At 51.7% G+C, this 20,003-nt stretch overlaps 1 protein-coding gene across 2 annotated transcripts; it reads left to right on the forward strand.

Moving 5' to 3' along the window:
* Window positions 1-12,708: 12,708 nt before the first annotated feature.
* On the forward strand, window positions 12,709-16,598 carry LOC144720845 (uncharacterized). 2 transcript variants are annotated; one of them, XM_078597934.1, is made up of 2 exons: window positions 12,709-13,889; window positions 14,737-16,598. In XM_078597934.1, exon 1 carries the CDS (start codon window positions 13,196-13,198, stop codon window positions 13,883-13,885), a length of 690 nt encoding a protein of 229 aa, XP_078454060.1. In that variant the 5' UTR covers window positions 12,709-13,195; the 3' UTR covers window positions 13,886-13,889; window positions 14,737-16,598. The 2 variants fall into 2 exon arrangements, with proteins under 2 accessions (XP_078454060.1, XP_078454059.1); XM_078597933.1 differs by having other exon boundaries at window positions 15,490-16,598.
* The last annotated feature ends 3,405 nt before the right edge of the window (window positions 16,599-20,003 follow it).

Below are 20,003 nucleotides of genomic sequence, written 5' to 3' on the forward strand. Positions count from 1 at the left end.
ATTCTAGGGTCTCCACATATTCCTGTAGTAGGCCTGGATTGTCTCCAATCTTCTACCTTGGCTCAAAATTATTGACCCTGTTCTCTAGCTCACAAATTTCTTGGTCAATATTTTGGTGTTTCCCCGGGCATACAACTGACACAATTTTTTATGTGTACTTTCCCTATGTCCCACCATTGTGCTTGGTTATTAAACAGATCTTTCTTTCCCTGCCACTCCACCAAGAAGACACCAAAAATATCAGTGAAGGTGGTATCTTGCAAAAGGGCATTATTGAAATGCCAGTATGCCGATCCTCTTGGGACGATCGGCCAGTGGTGCAGCCTGAATACTGGATGACACCGCACTCTTTTCAATGTCTTTTGAGATGAAAAAACGGTCTACTCTCGACTGCGACAGTGTCCTGTCAGCTCGGCTTCTTATAAAGGTGAAACCTTGCTGCTTTGGATGTTGCGTCCGCCACACGTCTACGAGACTGTACGTGCGGAGCACCTGCCGCAAGGTGTTCAGGACACAGCTTTGCACTGCTCGGTGCCAGTGCTGTCGAGGACATCCAGCGTAGAGTTGAAATCTTTTCCCAAAATCAGATACTTGTCATTTGGGATGTTTTTGAGATAGGTCTGAAAAGCATTGAAATTGTTTAGTTTTTCCGCATCATTGATGGGTGCATGAATGTGAATGATGTGGACAGAAATGTCATCAAGTTTGATTGTTATGTTGAGGGCTCTTCCCAGTACTACCTCAACTTGGTTAACTTTGGTGGGTGTAAACCCCGGTGCAAATAACGTTTCCACCCCTGAAGAATAATGAGAAAGTTGACTGAAAAACAAATCACCTTTCCATTCTGTATCCCATTCATCTTCCTCGCCGGTTGTAAGATGCATCTCCTGCACAAAGAGCACCGAAGCTTTGTGTTCTTTTGCGAGAGAACGCACAAAGTGTCTCTTGAGTGCACCTCTACACCAATTCATATTAATTGCGGCTATCCGCAGCATTATGTGTAAGTGGATTGGTGCCAGGTGTGATTTCTTTCCACGTAGTTATTTGGCTGAGGAAGTACCTGATCCTTTTCCTTTCCTTTACAGATGATGACTTTCCCTGTTTCTTGAAGCCCTGCTCAATATGGAGTAGGGAGGCTATAATTGCCTCCACATTTCCCCACCTTGACAGAGCTGCAGTCACTCTTTCTTCTGAGCCATGCACTTCATCTAACACGTTACATAGCTCCGACTGTGAGAATATTGGTGCCACTTGAGTCAGCTCAGCAGATGTCGGGCTCACCCCACTTCCTGTGCCGAGGGTTTCCTCCACCTACTCTTCTTGGCTTCCCTGCTCAGTCCCGAATCTTTGAGGATTCTCAGTCGTCGTGGTATCCTCTGTCGGTGCTTTATTGGGTGATGCCGCTTGCCCCTCCATAGACGGCCTTCCATTGACTCACTCACTCTCACACAGATGCACTGTACTCACACCAACTCGTGTGGTACAGTGTTAGCACGGGTGGGTTCACGTGGCACCACACCAGACAAAAGGGCGAATAAAAATAACGAAAAAAACTAAAAAATAACTCAAAATCGAAATAAAAATAAAGAAAAGCGTAATTATGAAATCAACTATCAAATTAAAGTGGGGGATTGTGCGTATAACATAGACACGTATACACTGCAGAGAGCGCATCCGCGCCCTGAACAGTGAAAACAAAAAAAACAAAAATAAGTCAAACAAACAACTCATCACAAATTTGTATAAAGCAAGGCACTTACTGGTTAGTGAAAAGAAATCCCAAGAAAAAGGTCAAGAAAAATAAAGTTGTGGAGGTCAGACGAGGCAGGAGCTCTGCGTGAACACGTCTCACCCTCCTCCTCGTCCTCCACCCCGCAGCGAGGTGCTGGCCACCCACCCCTTCGTGTGCCGTGCCGTCCTTTATAGGTGCTCGCTAACAGCACCTGCCCAACAGTCTGTTGAGGTTATACGGGGGATCTGTATATTTGTTTGTGTGTGTAGCGGTTAACGCGCTGCGCTACGAACCTGGGAACCCGAGTTCGATTCTCGCTCATGGCCAACACCAGTGAAGATTACCTGAACTGGTCCTGGGCCTCCCCTAGGTATACTCAGCCCCAAATGTAAATATCGCCACTAGGGAGACAAAGGCGACATGGCGTAGTGTTGGCCACCCACCCTCTCGTGTGCCGTGCCGGCCTTCATAGGTGCTCGCTAACAGCACTTGCCCCAACAGTCTGTTGAGGTTATACAGGGGATAGCGTGTGTGCGCGTGCGCGCGCGCGTGTATGAATGTTCGTGTGTAGATGTGTGGACACCTTTTACGTGTGCGAGCGTGTGCTTTTATATGTGTGCGCGTGTGTGTACGTGAATGTTCAGCGTGGTTCCTGAACCAATTTTCGATTCTTGGCCACGGCCAACATCATCAGCGTCAAGTGGACACATCTCCTGTCCTGGCGAATGACGCTGCTGAGTCCGACTCAGGGTACCTGGTTGGGCTTGGCGCTTTCCTGGAACCCCCCGCCCCCCCCCCCTTTAATGCGCCGTCACGGCCTGAACAGTTGACCTGTAACAGCCTGAACAGTTGACCTCTAACAGCACATGCCCGTTGGCTAACAGGGGTGGGGGGGCGGTATCCATACATTTGTATTCGTCTTATGTCAGCACGAACGCACAGGCGACTGTATGGGGAAGCTGGACGTGACGGGCACGTGTCGTTGAAGAGACGCGGAGGGCGCGTGGATAAGAAAGGGCCGCGGTGGGAGACGCCTCCGTGTGGCCGGGCACCGACGAGCGGCGGCTTGGAGACGGGAGAGGCGGAGACGACGGGGACGGGACGCGCAGGGCTGGAAGTGGCTCGAGAAGAGGCGCGCAACAGCGAGCTCGTGGAGGGAGAAACGAACGAGTGGCCGTGGTTGTGGAGGGGGGGGGGGTCATTGGGGTGGAGTCGGTCGGCGAGGAGTCGGAGGAGGAGGAGGGGGGGGGAGGAGGAGGGGGGGGGCACGGAGGCAGAACCACGCGAGGCGCGTCTCCGGGCGGGCTTCAAACGGCGTCAGGGCGCGGGGCATCACCGCGTGGGGGCACCACGTGGGCGGAGAGCGGGGGGCGAACCAGCGGAGGAGCCACAGCTCACTTCTACTGCTGAATTACCATCAACTACTGAGTTACCATCAACTACTGAATTACCATCAACTACTGAATTACCATCAACTACTGAATTACCATCAACTACTGAGTTACCATCAACTACTGAGTTACCATCAACTACTGAATTACCATCAACTACTGAATTACCATCAACTACTGAATTACCATCAACTACTGAGTTACCATCAACTACTGAATTACCATCAACTACTGAATTACCATCAACTACTGAATTACCATCAACTACTGAGTTACCATCAACTACTGAATTACCATCAACTACTGAATTACCATCAACTACTGAATTACCATCAACTACTGAGTTACCATCAACTACTGAATTACCATCAACTACTGAATTACCATCAACTACTGAGTTAGCATCAACTACTGAGTTACCATCATCAAGTCAGTTACCATCAACTACTACTTTACTATGATCCACTCAATTACCATCAACTACTGAATTACCATCATCAACACAGTTACCATCAACTACTACTTTACTATGATCCACTCAGTTACCATCAACTACCGCGTCACCATCATCAACTGAGTTACCATCAACTCAGTTACCATCATCAACTCAGTTACCATCAACTACCGTGTCACCATCATCAACTCAGTTACCATCAACTCAGTTACTATCATCAACTCAGTTACCATCAACAACTACGTCACCATCATCCACTCAGTTACCATCAACTACTGCGTTACCATCATCAACTCAGTTACCATCAACTACCACGTCACCATCATCAACTCAGTTACCATCAACTCAGTTACCATCATCAACTCAGTTACCATCAACTACCGTGTCACCATCATCAACTCAGTTACCATCAACTCAGTTACTATCATCAACTCAGTTACCATCAACAACTACGTCACCATCATCCACTCAGTTACCATCAACTACTGCGTTACCATCATCAACTCAGTTACCATCAACTACCACGTTTTTCCTCTTATTGGTTCTTTCGGTAAAGTCACGTAGAAGGGAAATAATAAAATAAAAGAAAACACAAATTTATTTCTATTATTTTATTATTTCCAATTCTACGTGACTTTACCGAAAGAACAAAAAAGATGAATCCCTGCTGCAGTCACGAAAGCTTTAAATCGAAAACTACTGCGTTACTATGATCCACTGGGCAGCAAGGCCGCTGGACAAGTGGGATAGGAGGAGGATCGCGGGAGGGGTGGGGGGGTGATTGGAGGATCGTGGTTTGTGCTCCGAGCACGTTTCGCTGCCTTTTTCCGATCTCTGACTCACGGCCTCCGAGCCCAGGGAGTTCAGTGGCAGGCTGCAGGGGACCGGGACCCCCCCCCGCCCACCTCCTCCCTTTAACGGTCTCACGCAGACTCACTCACTCTCACGCAGACTCACTCACTCACTCTCACGCAGTCTCACTCACTCTTACACAGACTCACTCACTCACTCTCACGCAGACTCACTCACTCACTCTCACACAGACTCACTCACTCACTCTCACACAGACTCACTCACTCACTCTCACACAGACTCACTCACTCACTCTCACACAGACTCACTCACTCACTCTCACACAGACTCACTCACTCACTCTCACACAGACTCACTCACTCACTCTCACACAGTCTCACTCACTCACTCTCACTCACTCACTCTCACACAGACTCACTCACTCTCACACAGTCTCACTCACTCACTCTCACTCACTCTTACACAGACTCACTCACTCTCACACAGACTCACTCACTCACTCTCACACAGTCTCACTCACTCACTCTCACTCACTCACTCTTACACAGACTCACTCACTCTCACACAGACTCACTCACTCACTCTCACGCAGACTCACTCACTCACTCTCACACAGACTCACTCACTCACTCTCACACAGACTCACTCACTCACTCTCACACAGACTCACTCACTCACTCTCACAGAGTCTCACTCACTCACTCTCACTCACTCACTCTTACACAGACTCACTCACTCTCACACAGACTCACTCACTCACTCTCACACAGTCTCACTCACTCACTCTCACTCACTCTTACACAGACTCACTCACTCTCACACAGACTTACTCACTCTCACGCAGACTCACTCACTCACTCTCACACAGACTCACTCACTCACTCTCACACAGTCTCACTCACTCACTCTCACACAGTCTCACTCACTCACTCTCACACAGTCTCACTCACTCACTCTCACTCACTCACTCTCACACAGTCTCACTCACTCACTCTCACACAGTCTCACTCACTCACTCACTCTCACACAGACTCACTCACTCACTCTCACTCACTCACTCTCACACAGACTGACTCACTCACTCTCACACAGACTCACTCACTCTCACTCACTCTCACTCACTCACTCTCACACAGACTGACTCACTCACTCTCACACAGACTCACTCACTCACTCTCACACAGACTCACTCACTCACTCTCACACAGTCTCACTCACTCACTCTCACACAGACTCACTCACTCACTCTCACACAGACTCACTCACTCTCACACAGACTCACTCACTCACTCTCACGCAGACTCACTCACTCACTCTCACACAGACTCACTCACTCACTCTGACAGACTCACTCACTCACTCTCACTCACTCACTCTCACTCACTCACTTTCACTCACTCTCACACAGACTCACTCACTCTCACCCAGACTCACTCACTCATTCTCACACAGACTCACTCACTCACTCTCACACAGACTCACTCACTCACTCTCACGCAGACTCACTCACTCACTCACTCTCACACAGACTCACTCACTCACTCTGACACAGACTCACTCACTCACTCTCACTCACTCACGCACTCTCACTCACTCACTCAATCACTCTCACTCACTCTCACACAGACTCACTCACTCTCACACAGACTCACTCACTCTCACACAGTCTCACTCACTCACTCTCACACAGACTCACTCACTCTCACACAGACTCACTCACTCTCACGCAGACTCACTCACTCACTCAATCTCACACAGACTCACTCACTCTCACACAGACTCACTCACTCACTCTCACACAGACTCACTCACTCACACTCACACAGTCTCACTCACTCACTCTCACGCAGACTCACTCACTCACTCTCACACAGACTCACTCACTCTCACACAGACTCACTCACTCACTCTCACACAGTCTCACTCACTCTCACACAGACTCACTCACTCACTCTCACTCACTCAATCTCACACAGACTCACTCACTCTCACACAGACTCACTCACTCACTCTCACACAGACTCACTCACTCACTCTCACACAGTCTCACTCACTCACTCACTCTCACGCAGACTCACTCACTCACTCTCACACAGACTCACTCACTCTCACACAGACTCACTCACTCACTCTCACACAGACTCACTCACTCTCACACAGACTCACTCACTCACTCTCACACAGTCTCACTCACTCACTCTCACTCACTCACTCTCACACAGACTCACTCACTCTCACACAGTCTCACTCACTCACTCTCACTCACTCACTCTTACACAGACTCACTCACTCTCACACAGACTCACTCACTCACTCTCACACAGTCTCACTCACTCACTCTCACTCACTCACTCTTACACAGACTCACTCACTCTCACACAGACTCACTCACTCACTCTCACGCAGACTCACTCACTCACTCACTCTCACACAGACTCACTCACTCACTCTCACACAGACTCACTCACTCACTCTCACACAGACTCACTCACTCACTCTCACAGAGTCTCACTCACTCACTCTCACTCACTCACTCTTACACAGACTCACTCACTCTCACACAGACTCACTCACTCACTCTCACACAGTCTCACTCACTCACTCTCACTCACTCACTCTTACACAGACTCACTCACTCTCACACAGACTCACTCACTCACTCTCACGCAGACTCACTCACTCTCACACAGACTCACTCACTCACTCTCACACAGACTCACTCACTCACTCTCACGCAGACTCACTCACTCACTCTCACACAGACTCACTCACTCACTCTCACACAGACTCACTCACTCACTCTCACAGAGTCTCACTCACTCACTCTCACACAGACTCACTCACTCACTCTCACACAGACTCACTCACTCACTCTCATAGAGTCTCACTCACTCACTCTCACACAGACTCACTCACTCTCACCCAGTCTCACTCACTCACTCTCACTCACTCTCACTCACTAACTCACTCTCACTCACTCACTCACTCACTCTCACTCACTCACTCTCACACAGACTCACTCACTCACTCCCACACAGTCTCACTCACTCTCACACAGTCTTACTGACTCACTCTCACACAGACTCACTCTCTGTCACACAGACTCACTCACTCTCGCGCAGACTCACTCACTCTCACGCAGACTCACTCACTCACTCTCACAGTCTCACTCACACACTCTCACACAGACTCACTCACTCTCACACAGACTCACTCACTCACTCTCACTCACTCTCACTCACTCACTCTCACACAGACTGACTCACTCTCACACAGACTCACTCACTCACTCTCACGCAGTCTCACTCACTCTCACACAGACTCACTCACTCTCACACAGTCTCACTCACTCACTCTCACTCACTCACTCACTCTTACACAGACTCACTCACTCTCACACAGACTCACTCACTCACTCTCACGCAGACTCACTCACTCACTCTCACGCAGACTCACTCACTCACTCTCACACAGACTCACTCACTCACTCTCACACAGTCTCACTCACTCACTCTCACACAGACTTACTCACTCTCACACAGTCTCACTCACTCTCACACAGACTCACTCACTCACTCTCACACAGTCTCACTCACTCACTCTCACACAGTCTCACTCACTCACTCTCACACAGACTCACTCACTCACTCTCACTCACTCACTCTCACACAGTCTCACTCACTCACTCTCACACAGTCTCACTCACTCACTCTCACACAGACTCACTCACTCACTCTCACACAGTCTCACTCACTCACTCTCACACAGTCTCACTCACTCACTCTCACACAGACTCACTCACTCACTCTCACTCACTCACTCTCACACAGTCTCACTCACTCACTCTCACACAGTCTCACTCACTCACTCTCACACAGACTCACTCACTCACTCTCACTCACTCACTCTCACACAGACTGACTCACTCACTCTCACACAGACTCACTCACTCACTCTCACACAGACTCACTCACTCACTCTCACACAGACTCACTCACTCACTCTCACACAGACTTACTCACTCTCACACAGTCTCACTCACTCTCACGCAGACTCACTCACTCACTCTCACACAGTCTCACTCACTCACTCTCACACAGTCTCACTCACTCACTCTCACACAGTCTCACTCACTCACTCTCACTCACTCACTCTCACACAGTCTCACTCACTCACTCTCACACAGTCTCACTCACTCACTCTCACACAGACTCACTCACTCACTCTCACTCACTCACTCTCACACAGACTGACTCACTCACTCTCACACAGTCTCACTCACTCACTCTCACACAGACTCACTCACTCACTCTCACACAGACTCACTCACTCTCACACAGACTCACTCACTCACTCTCACGCAGACTCACTCACTCACTCTCACACAGACTCACTCACTCACTCTGACAGACTCACTCACTCACTCTCACTCACTCACTCTCACTCACTCACTTTCACTCACTCTCACACAGACTCACTCACTCTCACCCAGACTCACTCACTCACTCTCACACAGACTCACTCACTCACTCTCACACAGACTCACTCACTCACTCTCACGCAGACTCACTCACTCACTCTCACACAGACTCACTCACTCACTCTGACACAGACTCACTCACTCACTCTCACTCACTCACGCACTCTCACTCACTCACTCAATCACTCTCACTCACTCTCACACAGACTCACTCACTCTCACACAGACTCACTCACTCTCACACAGACTCACTCACTCTCACGCAGACTCACTCACTCAATCTCACACAGACTCACTCACTCTCACACAGACTCACTCACTCACTCTCACACAGACTCACTCACTCTCACACAGTCTCACTCACTCACTCACTCTCACACAGACTCACTCACTCTCACACAGACTCACTCACTCACTCTCACGCAGACTCACTCACTCACTCAATCTCACACAGACTCACTCACTCTCACACAGACTCACTCACTCACTCTCACACAGACTCACTCACTCACACTCACACAGTCTCACTCACTCACTCTCACGCAGACTCACTCACTCACTCTCACACAGACTCACTCACTCTCACACAGACTCACTCACTCACTCTCACACAGTCTCACTCACTCTCACACAGACTCACTCACTCACTCTCACTCACTCAATCTCACACAGACTCACTCACTCTCACACAGACTCACTCACTCACTCTCACACAGTCTCACTCACTCACTCTCACGCAGACTCACTCACTCACTCTCACACAGACTCACTCACTCTCACACAGACTCACTCACTCACTCTCACACAGTCTCACTCACTCTCACACAGACTCACTCACTCACTCTCACTCACTCACTCTCACACAGACTCACTCACTCACTCTCACACAGTCTCACTCACTCACTCACACACAGACTCACTCACGCTCTCACTCTCTCACTCTCTCACGCATTGTCACTCAATTCTCCTGACAACCGCCGTTTGTCACGAAGTGTAAGTGACGTCACCACCACGCTTGTGTCAGTCTAGGTGCACTTGAGCTCACGTGAAAGTGTCGACGGCTCACTCACAGGAAGTGACGGGACAGACCCAGATGGTATTTGTTTACTGCCTGGGATGACCTGTGCTCTCCATTGTGCCAAATTGCTGCGTTTTATCCGCCAGGCGCTCTGCCCATTGTTGTGAGCGTCGCTTCTCCGCCCTCCGCTGTTGTTGGAGGGAGACTGCCTCCAGCTGACCTGTAGCAGCGACCTCCACGAGCTTCCTCCACGTGGGCCGATCTTGACACCGCTCACACGCACAATTGCACACGCGCACGCAACAACCGCAATTCGGCACTAATTGTTGGTAACTTTCACGAGGTGTTGGTGCCAGGCTTGGTGCACTTTGAGAACACGTGACGCGTCAACGGCTCACCCGACGGCAAGTCGCGGGACACGTACGCCCAGAGATGTGCAGGTGAAGACGCAAAATTGTCTCTCTCACACAGACGCACACACGCGCGCGTGTAGACACTCCGTGCACCAATACAACCGAGATTCGCCACGAAGTGACGGTGACGTCACCACGGCGCCTGTGCCAGGCCAGGTGCACCTTGAGGCCACGTGAAGTGTTCGGTGACAGGAGGTCTCGTGACACACCCACGGGGTCGCCCATAAATGATGTCACGCGATTTTTGACGATTTTTGACCCCCTCCCCCCCTCGTCACACGGCGTCACAAAAAGTCAGACCCCCCCTCAAATATGACGTCACAAAGCTCTGCCCCGCCCCCCCCCCCCCCCCCACAAAACCATATTTCCAATTTGAAAATAAAACATGTTTCAAATCGCTTTAAACTATTGTCATTGTAGTGCGTATTTAATGTGGCGCTGCACTCTGATGTTGTAGGAGGAGACATTTATTAAAAAGTCCATTTAATTAAGTAGAACGTGTTGTCCATATTTATTTAAAGTTGCGCATTTTGATGTGACGTCACATTTCTCACCCCCCACCCCTCGTCACACATCGTCACAAATTTCTGACCCCACCCCCCCTAGGTGCGTGACGTCATTTATGGACGGCCCCCAGGTGCCATGGGTTGACTGACTGATGTGTGCCCCCTACTGTGCCAATTTTCTGAATTTTAGCTGCCCGGTGCTCCGCTCGTTGTTGTGAGCGTCGCTCCATTGTTGTTGGAGGGCGCCTGCCTCCAACTGTCCCGTAGCAGCGTCCTTCACGAGCCTCCTCTACACATGCACACAGACGCACCCACAGAGAGACACACAGACATACATATCGACATAGCAAGACAAAGAAAAATATGAGTGGAGCTTGAGTCTCTGTGTGGGTGTAAAGTTGTGTTCGTGAGCACCTACTCAGGCGGGCACGTCACACGAGAGGGTGGGTGGCCACCACCTCAATGCTCACGTTTACACGCCACGCCAGGCTTGAATCTCGGAATCAGAATCTTCATTTGGACTGCAGCAGCAGGAGGAATCCGATGGGCTGTGAAGCTCTTTGCTCACAGATGTCCAGTAGGGGCGGGTCAGCAAGTTACAACAACAAACAAACAAACAATACAAATAAACAATACAAATAAACAATAAAAATAAACAATACAAATAAACAATACAAACTAACAATACAAATAAACAATACAAATAAACAATACAAAAAAACAATACAAACTAACAATACACATAAACAATACAAATAAACAATACAAACTAACAATACAAATAAACAATACAAATAAACAATACAAATAAAATAATAATGCAAAATCTAGAGGAGTGAAAAATATAGAAAATGTAAACGCAAAGTCACGAAAATCTAACAAGGACAGTAAACAAAAATAACATTTTATTGCACATACGTTCACGCCGATTTTCATTTGTACCGCTAAATGCCATCCAGAGCGAGGCGGGGGATGCCCAGAGACGTGTCCAGCGAGTCGCCACCGACGTCGGCTCCCGTGAGCGCCGGGCTCACGGCGCAGTGCGCCAACCACTGCGCCACCGCTCCTCACGAGCGAAAGCGAAACACCTCCGGAGCAACCCGGGACCCGGCAGGTGTCGCCGTGTGCGCCTCTCGTCAATGAATCAAAGCCACGTGGGGTGAGGCGCCCTGGGCCGGGCTGCAAACCTGCTACTCATCGTGAGCGCATCAGGAAGACTGCCTGACCAAGTCGTTGATAGGAGACTGCCTGACCAAGTCGTTGATAGGAGACTGCCTGTGTGCGTGCCAGGTGTTGTGGGCTCGGGGCTGCGAAGTGGCCGGCAGATGGAAATACAGCAACGGATGGATTCTTGTATCCGTCCGTGCGGAGCTTGGAGCGTTGCTCATTTGTCGTTTGCGCTTCTCCTCCCGCGCGGAGGGCACACAGCAAACAAACGCTTTCGACGCAGCATCCCAATGCACCACGACTCCTGAACGAGACTCGCTCCTGGGGGTCTTCATGAACACGACGTGAACGTGGCAGTCCGGCGCGTGAAACCGCCATAAACTGCGGATAAAAAACGAACCCAGTTCGTATCGTAGCAGTTCACATTCAGTCGACGGATTGTTTTTTTCGTTCGTCAAAACCCCGACGTTTCCTGCCGCCCCCGAGTGTAAACCGCGTTTATTTTTACTATTCTCTAGACAGATGTGATCGCTGTCCTGCTAACCCGCACGCAGGCGTGCGCATAGCCCAGCGCGCCGCACTCGTAACGCACGCACGCACGCAACTCGTACGCCCACCGTTCATTATTAGGGATACCAAGGGATATGCAAATGATCTAAAAACAAGAGGGCCCAATGAGCAGTGCAGTGCGGGGGCGATGGAGGGGGGAGGCGGGGGCACCGAGTCACTGTATAAATTCCTCCCCTCGTGCGCGCTCCTCCGACTCCGCTCAGGATTCGGAGCGACGCCTCAATCGCCGTTGCGCGCGCGTGAGCGCGACCCCGGCGGGAATTCGCGACTCGAGTTCCACAGCGACTCGGGTTCCACAGCGACTCGAGTTCCAGAGCGATTCGTGGTCCACAACAACTCGAGTTCAACAACGACTCAAGTTCCAGAGCGACTCGAGTTCCACAACAAATCGAGTTCCACAGCGACTCGAGTTCCACAACGGAGAGACCGGGGGCAGGAGCACGGCGCTTTGCCGCGTGACGTCGGTAAGGGAACCAGATAGAGCGAGCGAGAGGGGGAGAGAGATAGGGGTGGGGGGGACAGCGAGACGAGAGAGAGAGACAAAGAAGAGCGACGGATTCGACGTCTTGGGAAGAGTTCGGGGAGAGCGTGAGACCCGCGCGTGGCCTCTCAAGCCCCAACGGATCGCGCGGTAGCAGCGCAGCGCAACCCATGGAGGTGAGAGACGTGAGGCTCGTGATGGAGTCGCCGGCCAGCTCTCCGCTCTCGCCGCTCTCGAGCCCTCTCCCCAGCGAGGAGGACCCCGGGGAGAGGCCGGCGAGCAGGCGGGGATCCCGCAAGCGACGCGCGAACATCGCCGAGGGCGGTGCGGGCGGCGGGAAGCGAGGCAAGCGAGGAGGAGGAGGTGGTGGCGGTGGCGGCGGCGGTGGTGGCGGTGGCGGCGGTGGCATGAGCGTTTCGGGAGGAGCGGGTTGCGGTGGCGGAGTGGTGAGCGGCGCGGGTGGCGGAGCTGCTGCGGGCAGCGAGGGCAGCCCCTTGTCGGGCGAGGAGATGCAGCAGCAGCGCTTCATCGCGAACGTGCGCGAGCGGCAGCGCACGCAGTCCCTGAACGAGGCGTTCTCGTCCCTGCGCCAAATCATCCCGACGCTGCCCTCGGACAAACTGAGCAAGATCCAGACGCTGAAGCTGGCGACGCGCTACATCGACTTCCTCTACCAGGTGCTGCAGAGCGACGACGAAGGCGGTAACGGAGGAGGAGGCGGAGGAGGAGGAGGCGGAGGAGGCGGAGGCGCCGACGCCAGGCTCAGCGCCGCGTGCAGCTACGTGGCGCAGGAGCGGCTGAGCTACGCCTTCTCCGTGTGGCGCATGGAAGGCGCCTGGTCGCTCTCCGCATCGCATTGACACGGTACAGAACTCGCGCGCGCAAGCGCACGACGGGCACACGCGCGCGTGGGGCACGAGATGAACGCGCAGCGGCAACAGCCGCCGCCGCCGCTGTGTCCGCGTACCCTTTGCACACGAGTGTGTACACACATGCGAGCACGCATGCACGCGCGCAGGTCAACACACACACACGTGTTCACGTGTTCACACACACACACACGTTCACACATACGTGTTCACGTGTTCACACACACACACACGTGAACACGTGTTCACGTGTTCACACACACACGTTCACACACACGTGTTCACACACATACGTGAACACGTGTGTTCACACACACGTTTTCACGTGTATGCAAAGGACTGTGGTGAGTACGCGCGCCCACTCGTCTCCTCGCGAGGGGCGCTTTGCTGCGCATGGGGTGGAGTGGTGGGGGCGAGGTGTAATTGACAGCTCGCTGTTAAAGGCATCGGCTACCACACCCGGACACTTAATTCGGTCTCTCACACGCTCTATAATTGACTCCGCTTCGACGAGTGGTCGGCGCACCACGAGATGACTCCGTGAGTTGGGAGCCTCTCGCCGTCTCGACATTTACTCGACCGAGACGCGCATCGGCCACCTGCGCAACTTCCCGTCTCATCCGCAGTCCCCGCAGCCGATGGACAACTGACGTGCCCTAGGGAGTATGACAGAGAGGAACGGGTTACTCAGTCAAGTAAAGGGAGATGATGGTTACAAGAAGAAAAAGAATATGAATAATAATACTCGGGCAGAATTATTGGCCAGGAATCTTTGCGCGGAGGTTCTAAGTGGAGCGGGAGAATAAAGTTTCTTTCGGGGCCGCTTATTTGTGTTTCCACAGCCCTGGCCAGACCACAGCCACGAAGCCAAACAACCGCACGGCAAGAGGCTCCGGCTCCCACCGCTTGTTCCATTGAGCCCTGGGTTTTTTGCTTTCGTCTGCCCCCCCCTCCCCCATCTTTTCCGACAGCTCATTTAACACGTGGTCCTGCACACTCATGTTTTAGGTAATAAATAAATAAACAGACGAGAAGTCTGCTTCGCCGCCTGGGTAAATGACGTTTACGTTTAGAAATCACGCCTCTTAAAGGCATTCCGGGACCAGTGATTTTCAACAGCGTTTGTTTAAACAAGGCACAATAAAAATAACCTCGCTCGGGTTCGACTTATCTGTGTTCATCAGCAGAGCGTGGTTCGTTTAGCAAATGGTGCCGGGCTGTTGTCGACAAGAGCAGCCCCCTCCACGAGTGCCGTGGGGCCCCAATCACGACCAGCACCGCGGCGCAGCAGCAGCAGCGCGGTGCGACGCGCGCCACGTAGTCGTTTTGGATAAATGCGTAAAACCCGAGAGGTTCCTTTGGAAATATCCAGTGTTTGGTGGTGCATGGTTTGTTCTGGGGTCCCCCCCCCCCCCCCCGCAACAATAAACCACCATCACCAACAACAGCGATAACAACAACAACAACGGCCAGTGATTGTTTTAAACGTGGAGTTTCCGAGTGAATAACCGCGCCATCTCTCGCAGCGCACTCGCGATTTGGGCCTTCGCTGGATGTGCGCGGTCCTTGACTCGGCGCTTCTCTCTGCTCCGCAGCCGCCCCGCGTGGAGGAGTGGAGCTCTCTGGTTCGTGGGAACCCCGAGGGATTGAGTCGCGGCCACGTGTGGAGGAGAGGGAGAGAGGACGAACTGAGACCTCGCTTTCAATGGCTCGCGTGAACTCACCCTCCTCGCACTCGCCGCTGCTGCGCGTGAACGCACACCCCCCCCCCCGCCCCCCACCTCTCGGGCCCGGCTGCTGACCCGCGGTTTGCGCGTGAACTCGCAACGGACTCTGGAACCGCGGAATTCCAGATCGACGGAGCTAGTCGCGGCCAAGGTGTGGAGTGGACGAACTGAGAACCCCCCCCCCCCCAACCAACCAACCCCCGCCGTTCACTGGAAACAAAACAAGAAACATTTGATGATTTTTTTGTTCAGAGCGGAAACAAACAAACCAACAAAAACTCTGTCGAGCAAACGCGTCGCGTATTTATGTAAACTCGGGTGAGGTACGGAGGATGCTCGGCCAACACAAGGAACCAGTCTCGTGGTCATGCGAATGAGTCCGATTTAAACACATCTTATGTTCAACCGAATATCTGAGAAATGTCTATATATTTTAGTAAATCCGTATTGTTCTCTTCACTCCTTTGTTACCTGTAAGCTTAAATACGAACTAGACCAAGCAAAGTATATATATGTATAATGTGTGTGTGTGTGCGCGCTATCTCACGCCTGCTGTACGCGTTGTAATTTATTGGGGAGGGAAGCTCTGGGCTTGGAACCCAAACTCTGTCTCTCGTCTGCTCTGCTGTCTAATTCCGGCTCGCAGTGATCCCGGCTCACATGGGGTGCTCTGCAGAAGAACCCAGAGTCTCTGAGTCGCGACTGCCGGGTGCCCTCTCTCTCTCTCGATCCCGTTCGTGCTAATCGTCTTGCCCAGTGGTACCAAGCGTTCAATATTTGTGGGATATTTAACAACAACAACAACAAAAACAAAACAAGTTAAATCCTCTCGAGTACGAAATTGCAAATGAATGTGTTGGGGTATTTTTTTCAGTGTTATTATTGTCGTCGTTAATTTTTTGTCATCGTTGTTGTATTACGCATTCTTGGTCAAGCCTATGTTTACATACAATATATATATATACATCTACATTTCACTGAGCATGTGCTGTGTACTCGCACGTATTGTCAACTGCATTACGTACTGTCTGTTGTGTGTGCGCGCGTATTTTGGGAGTGGTGAATACTGGTTCAGCGTATTGCGCTGCAAACCAAACCCACCTGAGTTCGATTTCCAGCCAAGACTAACATCAGTGTCAAGTGAGTGTAACTTGTCCCGGGCCTCCCCTAAGTCGACTCAGCCTTAGTTTAGTACCTGGTGCGGCGTGCAATCATCAGCAGTGCGTTCGGTGATCGCTAACGGCACTTGCGCCAACAATCTGTTCAGAGCTATGCGAGGATTCTAACGTGTGTGTGTGTATATGTGTGTGTATATGTGTGTATATGTGTGTATGTGTGTGTATATGTGTGTGTATGTGTGTGTATGTGTGTGTGTATATATATGTGTGTGTGCGGTGAGCGATAGCGCAGCGCTTACCGCGCTGCGCTACGAGCCCGACCCGAGTTTAATTCTCGCTCAAGGCCGAACACCGGTGACGATAATCTAGTCCTAGGTATCCCCTAGGTCGACTCAGCCTCAAACGAGTACCTGGTGCTGTGTGCAAACATCGCTTCTCGCGAGACAAAAGGCGGCCGGGCGTGGTGCTGGCCACCCACCCCCTCGTGTGCCGTGCCGGCCTTCGTAGGTAATCGCTCACAGCACTTGCCCCAACAGTCTGTTAAGGCTATGCGGGGGAGCTGTGTCTCTATGCGTATACGCAGGGTGGCGTAGACCGTCGTGCATCAGCACAAACCTCGTGGCGTCCACGGGCAGATGTTTGCCTTTTAAGATCACGCGTCGTGTCAGCGAGAGAGATGAGACCCTTTGAAGTTGTGTTTTATCATCTCTCTTCGCTGCCGCCCGATGCCATGTGTCAGTAAATACGCGGCGTGCGACCTCGCCACGCGGACCCATCCACGCAGCAGCAGCAGTAGTAGCAGTGGCGCGGTGTATGTGGGCAGTACAGCAAATAGGGTTCGCGAGCCCAATCTCTGCGGACCTCTGAGTGACACTAGCCTTGGGTTTTTTTTCGGTAAAGTCACGTAGGTAAAAAATAGTGATTTAATTTATTTTATACACATACAACATGTACTGTATATGTAACGATTCCCCAAAGAATGCAGTCGTTTCTTGCCGTGGTTGTCCCACCTGATGATGATTGCTTGTGTTGCGATCGAAACGTCGTAATCTATTAGTTTTCTACCTACGTGACTTTTACCGAAAGAACCAAAGAGTATGGATCCCTGCAGTCGCGAAAACTTCAGATCTAGATTGGGGTTTTTTTTTCATACGATAGGTCATATGAGCTGGTTTTTGTGCAAAACCCTTTTTTTTACTAAACCGCCGACAGTCGGATTCTGGGGAGCCACGAAGCCGGCCCGAGTCGCGACGGCAGCGGTGGTGGCGCTCAGTCGAAAGCAAAACGAAGCAAAGGTTTTCTGGTCCCCGGAAGATCAAGAGCTACCAATTGAACTCAGACCCTTTTCGCTATATATAAAAAAAATAACCATTCTAAAATCACTAAAATAATTATAATCAGTCCCTTCACTTAATAAATCATTCACAAGCCGAAAACACGATTCAATTCGGCAACCTTTTGCATCTTATTCTAGATTTGAAGCTTTCGTGACTGCAAGGATTCATACTCGTTGGTTTCTTCGGTAAAGTCACGTAGTTTAAAAGAAAACAAATAAATTAAATCACGACGTTTCAGAGGCAACACAAGCTTCCGTCTTAAGGTGAAACCGTCACAGCAAAATTGCTGCATCAAGTGAATCTTGCTTGTTGTCACGTGACACAATTCCCGCTTTATTGTTCTCTCAGCAACAACATATTGGGCTGGGTGCCACGGCCTGTTGGGTTGGCATCTGGACGAGGGTCATCGTTGGGGGGGGGGGGTCTGGGTGTCGTCGGGACTGCGAGCTCGTGTGGCCAGGAGAGAGTGTGCCACCCTCTCGCGTAGAGCGGGCGCGGATTGCTCCGCTTGCTCCGGAGATCTCTGTTTCCTCCGACGTGAAGGTAAAAAAAACAACCTCTCCTTTAGATGATGCCATTGACTAACAACACCCCCCCCCCCGCCAAATGTAGCAAGGACCCTCCTGGGAAATTCTCCAGAAGCATTGGAGCTTTCCGCGAATAAATTATTGGCATCAAAACGAGGTTAGAAGTGATGATGGACTTCCTGTACAAAGAGAGCGAGGCGGTGCGACGTGTCCAGGAAAGACACCGTCACCTTTAACCTCAAAGAGCGGCAGTGCAGTCATATTTTAAACGGTTCGGTACGACAATTTGTAATAAAACGCGTCCGTTTGAACAGTCTTTACATTTCACGCGCAATCCCGTCCCGTGATTGTCGTTGTGGGGTTTTCTCTCGGCACTCTTCTGCGGCTTCCTTCCAACACGAAGCAAAAAAGAACCACACAGCCATTCGCTTGCAAGGGAAATCGGCGACGCGACTCAATAACGGTGTAAGCGGGGCCCTCCTGAACAAGAAGACGAAGACGCGCAAGACCACAACGACGTACGGAGGACCGTCATTGAAACTGTCGAAATAACGCAGCACATGTCACGAAAGGCGGACTGGGGACTTGATGGAGATTTATTTAAATGATGACGACGACGAGAGCGGAACGAGGCCGTCGTTCGCTGAACTCGCCCAACGCCTCGCGGGTGCAGCGACTCGCGTGTGCAGCGACTCGCGTGTGCAGCGACTCGCGTGTGCAGCGACTCGCGTGTTCAGCGACTCGCGTGTGCAGCGACTCGCGTGTGCAGCGACTCGCGTGTTCAGCGACTCGCGTGTGCAGCGACTCGCGTGTTCAGCGACTCGCGTGTGCAGCGACTCGCGTGTTCAGCGACTCGCGTGTGCAGCGACTCGCGTGTGCAGCGACTCGCGTGTGCAGCGACTCGCGTGTGCAGCGACTCGCGTGTTCAGCGACTCGCGTGTTCAGCGACTCGCGTGTGCAGCGACTCGCGTGTGCAGCGACTCGCGTGTGCAGCGACTCGCGTGTTCAGCGACTCGCGTGTTCAGCGACTCGGAACCACGTGGAACACGCGCAGAGTTTCACTTCTCACCTCGATGTCACTCTTTTGTCGAAACGCTGCTTTTTTGCAAGGCTGGCTGGCTCTGAGGATTGTCGGCGTAAGGCACTACCACTACAGTGCAAGGTACATCAAACAATAATCATAGTACTCGGATATAATTGCAATCCTGTTATATTCGTATGAGCCCAGGAGGACAGCGTGACGATGGCAGCATGGGGCGACGTGGGTGCGGCTGCGTGGCGAGGTGATGGTCGGAAACAACGTTTGAACAACGTTCGAACAACGTTCGTTTCTGCGCGGCGCCTCTGGCTGAACGAAGCCGCGTGTTGTGTGTACGAGTCCGTCAGCGCGTGCGAGAGAC

This window comes from Lampetra planeri, chromosome 10 (assembly GCF_965212315.1).
Source record: "Lampetra planeri chromosome 10, kcLamPlan1.2.h2, whole genome shotgun sequence".
NCBI classification, from domain to species: Eukaryota; Metazoa; Chordata; class Hyperoartia; order Petromyzontiformes; family Petromyzontidae; genus Lampetra; species Lampetra planeri.

Bases quoted from the DNA above. Each gene is read 5' to 3' on its own strand.
- LOC144720845 (XM_078597934.1), top strand. From the start codon at position 13,196: ATGGAGGTGAGAGACGTGAGGCTCGTGATGGAGTCGCCGGCCAGCTCT.